The sequence below is a fragment of the Rhinopithecus bieti genome, unplaced genomic scaffold (genome assembly GCF_001698545.2).
Source record: "Rhinopithecus bieti isolate Rb0 unplaced genomic scaffold, ASM169854v2 scaffold_19966, whole genome shotgun sequence".
In the NCBI taxonomy this organism is placed as follows: domain Eukaryota; kingdom Metazoa; phylum Chordata; class Mammalia; order Primates; family Cercopithecidae; genus Rhinopithecus; species Rhinopithecus bieti.
The window spans coordinates 1,367,703-1,377,497 of record NW_016809923.1 but is presented as its reverse complement, the minus strand read 5'-3'; the positions used below and the strand labels follow the sequence as shown (position 1 = coordinate 1,377,497).

The 9,795-nt window shown below is 34.0% G+C and overlaps 1 protein-coding gene across 1 annotated transcript; it reads right to left on the bottom strand.

Moving 5' to 3' along the window:
* Nucleotides 1–8,949: 8,949 nt before the first annotated feature.
* Nucleotides 8,950–9,347, bottom strand: LOC108541416 (60S ribosomal protein L39). The gene has a single exon (XM_017890964.1). It carries the CDS (start codon nt 9,298–9,300, stop codon nt 9,145–9,147), a length of 156 nt encoding a protein of 51 aa, XP_017746453.1. The 5' UTR covers nt 9,301–9,347; the 3' UTR covers nt 8,950–9,144.
* Between the last annotated feature and the right edge of the window lie 448 nt (nt 9,348–9,795).

Below are 9,795 nucleotides of genomic sequence, written 5' to 3'. Positions count from 1 at the left end.
TTTTGTCTATCAGGAAAAAAATTAAAAAACATTTTATTATACACTAGCACCAAGTCTGTTACTTAAGAAAAGGAATTGCTTTTATGGTAGGGAGATCCTTTTCTAAAATCGTGGTTTAAATAGGCAACATAAAAATTAAGTATTTTAAAGTATACAATTCCATGGCATTTAGTACATTTGCAATGCTGTGAAATCATCAGTACTATCTAGTTCCAAAACATTCTTATCACCCCAAAAGAAAACCCCATACCTATTATACCACCATGCTCCACTACCCCTCCCCATGCTCTGGCAACTACTAGTCTACTTTCTGTTTCTGAAGATAGGACTATTCAGAATATATCAGAATTTCCTTTTGTTGGGTTATTTCCCCCTAAGATCCATGCAGAAAGGGAAACAAACATTTTAATAAAATAATAAAAATAAAGTCGATTTTAGAACCAATACCTATTGACCAATGCAAAATAATCAGATTCATTATATGTTTTACATCAAAGCTATCCAATCAGTTTTTTGCTTCCCAGCCAATGTCAGTGTTAAAGTATTTCTTAGGAAATTTCCCATATTTGAGTTCCTACTTTGTCTCATTTTTCTTTGTGTAAAGAGATATAATTATAAATAGAAATTGACAAAATATCCTTTACCTAGCGCCAGAGACAGTCACTGACCTGTTTGATTCTGCCTAATGATCAGTCAATACTGAATAATCTGAAAGTTCCTGTTGAAAAAAAAACTATCAGGTCTTTTAAAAGATTCTGTAGTCTAAAAAAGAATGACTTATTTAAAGACATAGAAGTGTATATTCATTAAAACAGCTATTTTTAAAAAAGAATAAGAAAACACATTAGAAACACAATATTTGTGTTCTCAATAAGGTTCAAAAGAGACTGCCTATTTGAGTTACAAACAAGTAGTCATAAATACGGGGTTATTTGACCTTATGGGGAATTTTAAGTGAATTTAAAACATCATTGTCATATTTTTAAAAATTGAGATTGTGAATGCTGCAGAAAATCAAATTGCTAAGGAAATAGATCTAAAGGAATATCCTCAAATTCAAAGGGATAAAAAGAAAAAAAATTAAAAATAAAGGAACAAAATGAGAACCTTAACTTAGATTCATGATAATGTGACCTACCAAAATAGAAATTTCAAAGAAGAAACAGTAGCATAAAACCCTTTTATCTAAGATAAATTTAATCTAAAAATCGAGAGTTGAAGCTGTTTGAAGCAAAGTTAATAAAAAGAGAATCATATGTATCCTGGTGAATTTTGAAAGATTAAAGATGGGCAGTCTTGTGAGCACCTCTGCCTGGAAACTTGCAGTCCACCCACTTTGCTACTGTCAATATTCCTGGCCTTTCTCAGCCCTTAGCTCTCAATTTCCATCATATTACCTTGGAGAGCCTTATGTGGCAACTTTAAAGTCCCTTCTGATATTTTTTATCATAGCACAATGCTTGTTATAATTAGAACGATTTTGTAAGTTTCATTTATATATGTATGTGGTTTTTGTGCTGACTTCTTCACTACATCTTTTCCCACTAACTGTGTATCCTCAGGATCATGTCTACTTTGCTTTAGCCTATTGCCTAATACTGTGCTCAGTTAACTATTTGTAAAGCCATACTTTTATTAAATGAAACAAGGAAAACAGGTTTATATTTGTGGATTAAATTAACAAAAGAAGGAAATACAGTATTAGGCAAAAAATGACACTCGGGTCTTCCATAAGAATGAGAAAGAAGTTATTAGTTTATTACTTATTTTTATGATTTTATGATAATCATAGTAATACTTGTAATTTCTATCAACTGAATGTTACTTATAGTGTGCCAAGGAGTGCACATATATACTAATTTAATTCTCACAGCCAATCGATAGGTAATGTTATAATTCCTGCTTTGCAGGTAAGCTAACTGAGAAACAGAGAGATTCGAAAACTTGCCTAAAGTCACACATTTGGGAAGTATTGAAACAGGGGTTTTATCATAGTCTTCATATTTCATACTATAATATTGGTTTATAAATATCATGGAAAAGGTTTAAAGAAAGCATTTATGTAATTAAAAAGCACATGACTAACTGAAAGAACTTCAGAAGTTAATAAGAAAACAAAAATAAGACGTGTAGAAAAGGAGGATGAAAACATAAAATGAGAGAGACACATGGCAAAATTAAATAGTACAGTTTTAAACAATGGATTTCATTCTTCAATTCATTCAATGACTATTAGTGAGTACCTAGTATATGCTAGGCAATATTCTAGATCCTGAGTGTAGAGATGTTAATGAAACAGCAAAAAACTATTAGAAGTAATAAATTCAGTAAAGTTAAAGGATACAGAATCAACATACAAAAGTCGGTTGCATTTCTATACACTAACAATGAGCTATTCAAAAAAACTGATAATCTCATTTACGATAGCATCAAAAAAAAAAAAAAACCCATAAATAAATCCAAGCAGGTGAAATATCTATATACTGAGAACTATAAAAAACTGATGAAAGAAGAAAGACACAAATAAATGGACAAATTCTCACATTCATAGATTGGAAGAATTAATAAATGATCTATAGTTTCAATTCAGTCCCTATCAAAATTTCAATGACTGTTTTTCAGAAAAATGTAATTCTAGAATTCATATGAAACCACAAAATCACTGAAGAGCTAAAGCAGCCTTGAGCAAAAAGAACAAAGCTAGAGATATCACACTTCCTGATTTCAAAAAATATTACAAACCTATACTAATCAAAATAGTATGGTACTGCCATAAAAGCAGACACATAGACAAATGAAACAGAATAGAGAGTTCAGCAATAAATCTACACATATATGGTTAACTAATTATCGACAAAGGTGCCAAAAATACAAAACAGGACAAGAATAGCCTTTCCAATAAATAGCATTGGGAAAACTGGATTTCCACATGCAAAATAAAATAAAATTAGGCCGGGCGTGGTGGCTCATGGTTGTAATTCCAGCACTTTGGGAGGCTGAGGTGGGTGGATCACCATGTCAGGAGTTTGAGACCAGCCTAGCCAATACAGTGAAACCCTGTCTGTACTAAAAATACAAAAATCAGCTAGGCATTATCACAGGTGCCTGTAATCTGAGCTACTCAGGAGGCTGAGGCAGGAGAACCACTTGAACCCGGGAGGCAGAGGTTGCAGTGAGCCGAGATCACGCTGCTGTACTCCAGCTTGGGTGACAGAGCCTGGGTGATGGAGCAAGACTCCATCTCAAAAAAAAAAAAAAAAAAAAAATTAAACTGGACCCTTCTTTTAAGTCAGACATAAAAGTTAACTAAAAATGTATTAACGACGTAATCTTAAGACCAGCCAACTGTAAAACTGCCAGAAGAAAAATATAGAAGATAAAGTCTTTGACATTGGTCGTGGCTATGATTTTGGGGTTTTATATGAAAAGCACAGGCAAGAAAAGTAAAAATAAACAAGTGGGGTTTCAAACTAAAACATTTTTGCACAGAAAAGGAAATAACAATAAAAAAGGCAGCCTACGTAATGAGAGTAAATATTTTAATTATATATCTGATAAGGATTAATACCCAAAATACATAAAGAACTCAACTCAATTGCAAAATGGGTAACTCAATTAAAAAATGAGCAAAGGACCAACATAGACAGTTTTCAAAAGTAGACATACAAGTGGTCAACCTGTAAATAAAAAGATGCTCAACAAGACTAATCACCAGAGAAATCCAAACCAAAACCACAGTGAAGTATCACCTCACATGTTAGAATGGCTATCATCAGAAAGTCAAAAGACAATAAGTGTTGCCAAGGATGTGGAGAAATTGGAACCCTTGAACACTGTTGTTGGGAATGCAAACTGGTACATCCTTTATGGAAAACAGTATGAAAGTTCTCCCAAAATTAAAAATAGAACCACCATATGATTGAGGAATCTCACTTTTGGGTATGTACCTAAAGGAAATAAAATCACTGTTTCAAAATAATATCTGCACTTTCACATTCATTGCAGCATTATTTACAGTAGCCAAGATATGAAAACAACCTAAATGTTCATTGACAGAAGAATGCATAAAGAAAATGTGGTATATAGACACAGTGGAATATTATTCAAACTTAAAGAAGTAAAAAATCCTGCCATTTGGAAAAATACTGATGAACCTTGAAGATTGTATGCTAGATAAGTAATCCTGACACAGAGAGACAAATACTAGATAATCTCACTTATATGTGGAATCTAAAAAAAAAGTTGAACTCATAGCAACGGGGGTAGAATGGTTGTTACCAAGGGTTGGGGGATAGCAGAATGGGAGAGATACTGACCAAAGGGTACAAAATACATACTGGAGACCTAGTGTACTCCATGATAACTATAGTTAATAATCATGTATATAGGCATACCTTATTTTATTGCAATTTGTTTTATTGTGCATCACAGAATACTATAATTTTTGTAAATTGAAGTAATATCAATCAAGTCTTTTGGCACCATTTTTCCAACAGCATGTGCTCCACTTTGTGTCTCCATGCCACATTTTGGTAATTCTCACAATACTTTGCATTGTTTTATTATATCTGTTATAGTGATCTGTTATCAGTGATCTTTGATGTTATTATTGTAGTTGTTCTGGGGCACCACAAGCTGCACCCATATGAGACAACAAACTTAGTCAATAATATTGCATGTGCTCTGACTGCTTCACCCACTAGCTGTTCCCTCATCTCTTTCCCTCTCCTCAAGCCTCTCAATTTTCTGAGACACAACAATATTGAAATTAGGCCAATTAATAACCCTACAAAGGCCTCTAAGTGTTCAAGTGAAAGGAAGATATCTCTCACTTTAAATCAAAAGTTAGAAATGATAAAGCTTAGTGAGAAGCCCTGTCATAAGCAGAGATAGGCCAAAAGTGAGGCCTCTTGCACTAAACAATTAGGCAAGTTGTGAATGCAAAGGAGTTCCTGAAGGGAATTAAAAGTGCTACCTCAGTGAACACAAGCGTAATATGAGATCAAAACAGGCTTGTTGCTGGTATGGAGAAAGTTTGAGTGGTCTGGATAGAAGATCAAACCAGCTACAATATTCTCTTAAGCTAAAGTCTAATCCAAAACAGCCCTAACCCTCCTCAATTCTGTGAAGGCTGAGAGAAATAAGGAAGTTGCAGAAGAAAAGACTGAAGCGAGCAAAAGTTTATTCATGAAGCTTAAAAAAGGAAGGTGTCTATATAACATAAAAGTGCAGCAAGTGCTTATATAGAAGCTATAGCGAATTATCCAAAAAATCTATCTAAGTTCATCAACGAAGGTGGCTACACTAAAGATATTTTCAATGTAGACAGAACAGCGTTATATTAGAAGAAGATGCCATCTAGGGTTTTAATAGCTAGAGAGAAGTCAATGACCTAGCTTCAAAGCTTCAGACAAGAGGACAGGCTGATCCACTTGTTGGGGCTAATACAGCTGGTAACTTTAAGTTGAAGCCAGTGCTCATTTACCATTCCAAAAATCCTAGGGCCTTTAAGAGTTATGCTAAACCTACTCTACCTGTGCTCTGAAAATAGAAGAGCAAATGGATAACAGTGCATCTGTTAACAGCATGGTTTACTGAATATTTTAAGTCAACTGTTGAGATCTACTACTTAGAAAATAATTCCTTTCAAAAATATTACTGCTTACTGGCAATGCACCTAGTCACTCAAGAGCTCTGATGGAGATGTACAAGGAGATCAACTCTGTTTTTATGCCTATTTACACAACGTCATTTCTGCAGCCCATATATAAGAGAGTAATTTTGACTTTGAAGTTTTATTATTTAATAAATACATTTCATAAAACCATAGCTTCCATAAGATAGTGATTCCTCTGATAAATCTGGGCAAAATAAATTGAAAACTTTCTGGAAAGAGTTCACCATCTAGATGCCATTAAGAATATTCATAATTCAGCCGGGCGCGGTGGCTCAAGCCTGTAATCCCAGCACTTTGGGAGGCCGAGACGGGCGGATCACGAGGTCAGGAGATCGAGACCATCCTGGCTAACACGGTGAAACTCCATCTCTACTAAAAAAAAAAATACAAAAAATTAGCCGGGCGAGATGGCGGGCGCCTGTAGTCCCAGCTACTTGGGAGGCTGAGGCCAGAGAATGGTGTAAACCCGGGAGGCGGAGCTTGCAGTGAGCTGAGATCCAGCCACTGCACTCCAGCCTGGGTGACAGAGCAAGACTCCGTCTCAAAAAAAAAAAAAAAAAAAAAAGAATATTCATAATTCATGGGAGGAGGTAAAAATATCAATATTAACAGGAGTTTGGAAGAAGATGATTCCAGCAGTCACAGATGACTTCGAGTGGTTAAAGACTTCAGTAGAAGAAATAACTGCAGATGTAAATAAAAATAGAAGGAGAGCTAGAATTAGGAGTAAAACCTGAGGATGTGACAGAATTGCTTCAACCTCATAATAAAACTTGAATGAATGAGAAGTTGCTTCTTATGAATGAGGAAAGAAAATCTTTTCTTGGGATGGACTCTACTCGTGGTGAAGATGCTGTGAACTTGTTGCAATGACAATAAAGAATATAGAATATTACATAAACTTAGCTGATAAAGCAGTGACAGAGTTCAAAAGGATTGATTTTGAAACAAATTATACTGTGGGTAAAATGGTATCAAACAGCAGAAACAGAAACCTTTCATAAGAGGAAATGTCAGTAGACTCAACAAACTTTACTGCTGTCAAATTTTAAGGAATTTTCACAGTGACTTCATCCTTCGGCAACCAGCACTCTGGTCAGTTAGTAGACATCAACATCAAGGGATGTTGATCAAGACCCTACATAAGCTGCCAAAAGATAGTGGTTCCTCTATATTATTTCTTAAATGATTAATAAAATTTGCCATTTGAGTTGAAGATTATTTTATCGGAAAGTTATTAATTATAGATCAGTTTCTTTTAAAGATAAAAGTCTACAGGTTTTCTATTTCTTTTTTATTTAGCTTTGGCAGTTTATACCTGTCAAAAGGATTTGTACATTTCATGTAAGCAGCCAAACTTATTGCTATGAAATTGTTCATAACTGACGTATTATTATTTAATGGCTGCTGTGATATCCACAATTTTATTCCTACTATTGGTAATTTGTTTTTCTCTCTTATGATGAATCTAGCCAGATATTTATCACTTTATTGATCATTTCAATAAACCAGATTTTACGTTCACTGATTTTCTCAACTTTTTTGGTTTTCAACTTTTTACATTTGATTGATTTCTATTTGTATAATTATCCCCTTCCTTCTACTTATTTTGCATTTAGCTTGAGTTTTTAAAAATTTCTTTAAAGTTTAAATAACTGCTTTGAGACTTTTTCCTTTTCTAAAATGGCGATTTAATTTAATGCTATAAAATTATCTGAAAGCAATGCAGATAATTTATGTGACTCAAATTTTGGTATGTGATATTTTCATTTTCATTATAATTTGCCTTGTGAGTTCTTTTTCAACTGTGGATTTTTTCAAAATGTTTTCTTTAATTTCCAAATATTTAGAAAATTTCCAGATATCTTTATTTTATTTATTTCTGATTTGTTCAAATTCATACTTTGTATAAATTCAACCTGCAAAAGTGCCTTGAGCATCCCAAAAAAATTGTTTTCATGACCCTTGTTATTGACTGGTATGCTTTTGCTTTTACCGAACCACTTCCACCGCTTGTTAGCTGTTGCTTTGATTGTGCTTTGTCTTCAGGATTATGCTAGTAAAGCCATATTTCATCTCCTGTTACAATTCCTCTGAGAAATCTTTCAGAATCTTGATCCCACTTGTTTAAAAGTTCCATTCAAAGATCTGCTGTTGTCTGTGGCTGATCTGGACACAACAGTTTTGGTACCCATCAAGTGGAAAATTTACTGAACTTTAATTTTTCAGTCAGAATTGTGTAAGTGGAATCAACTGAGACGTCTATGGTAATGGGTATTGTTTCTGCTGTTAATCATTGCTCTCTTCAATTAGGGCATAAACAACTTACTTTTCATCAAAATTGATCTGGATGGTCTGCTGCCATGAGTTTCATCTTCAACATCATCTTGTCCCTTTCTAAAATGAGTTATCCATTTGTAAACTGATGATTTCTTTGTGGCATTGTCACCATACATTTTTCATAATGTATCAGTGATGTCACCACTCTTCATAAATTTGATGTTTTTGATGTCAATTTTAGCAAAATATGTTGCTCTGATAGGGGCTGTTTTTGAGTAGATGTCTTATCCTTCTTAGTGCCTCAAACTAGACCCTGTTCAGACATGTTATAACAAGTTCGCATGAGTTTATTTTGATAGAGAAATATTTGAGATGTATGCATAGTGCTTACATGATATGCATTTTCCATAAACTTTTTGAAGCCCCTTATATGTTCACTCTATCTATCTATCTATCATCTATCTCTCTCTCTCTCTCTCTCTGTGTTCGTTTTCCAGAGCTGTCATACTAAAGTACCACAGACTAGGTGACTTAAAAACAAAAATTTATTTTTTTATAGGTCTGAAGGTGAGAAGCTTATGATCAAGGTATCCTCAGGTTTGGTTTCTTCCAAAGCCCTATTTCCTAGCTTTTAGATGGCTACCTTCTTGCTATGTCTTAAAATGTCTTTTCTCTGTGCTTGCACATGTCTGGTGTCCATGTGTCCATATTTTCTCTTCTTTTAAGGACACCAGTCAGACTGAATAAGCCCCCAACCTAATAGTTCACTTTGCTTAATAACCTGTTTAAAGACACTAATTCCAAATACAGTCACTTTTGAGGTACTAAGGATTGGGCCTTCAACATAAGACTGTGGGGGAAATAGAACTGATAACATCTCACAACGCACACACTCTCTTTCTTTTATCTCTAGCTATATCTTTATGTATATAAATTTCCAGATATTTATATCTATCTTTTTAATATACATTTTTCTGACTAATTTTATGATATTCTTTTTTTTTTTTTTGAAATGAAAGGCCTCACATATTTATTACTGAACCCAGCCAACCAACGCATTCATAATAGATTCAGAGAGGAAAATACGTCGAACTCTCCAGAGAGTGGTGACATTTTCAGTTTGATATGGTAATGTGATCGTGACCTTCAGACAGCACAAATATATGTGCCATCTCATGTGCAATTCCTTATAGCCCCAGCTTGGTTCTTCTCCAATGTCTCCTTTTGGAGTTGTACCTTATTTTATTTCCAGTTTTCATCCGAATCCACTGGGGAATGGGACGATTTTGCTTTTGTTTCTTGGCCAGGAATCGCTTAATCCTGAAAGTCTTGTGAGAAGACATGGCGAGAAGTGGAGGCAAGAACACACCACGATGGCGGAGAAAGGAAAAGAGGCTAATTTTATGATATTCTTATTTTGGTTTTCAACAGTTTGACTATATATATTTTATCTTTTATTTTGGTTATCAGCATTTTAATACCTGTATCTAGATGTGGTCTTATATGTGCTATTGTACCTTGTATTTGCTGTGCTTTTGAAGTTTCTGTTCTTTTCCATACTTTAAAAATTTTCAGCCCTATAACCTCAAATACTTTTTCTACCCCATTTTCTTTCTCTCTGGTCCTTTTAGAAATCCAATCACACATGATAGACCATTTGATTTTCTGTTACAGATCAGTGAAGCTCTTTTGTTTTTTTTTGTTTTTAATCTCTGTTTTAAGATTGGATAATTCATAAACACTCACCATACACAATGATCATTATCTTCAAAAGTCTGTTTATCAATTTTAGTAAATTTATTCTATACATTGTACTTCTAAATTCTTAAATTTCTGGT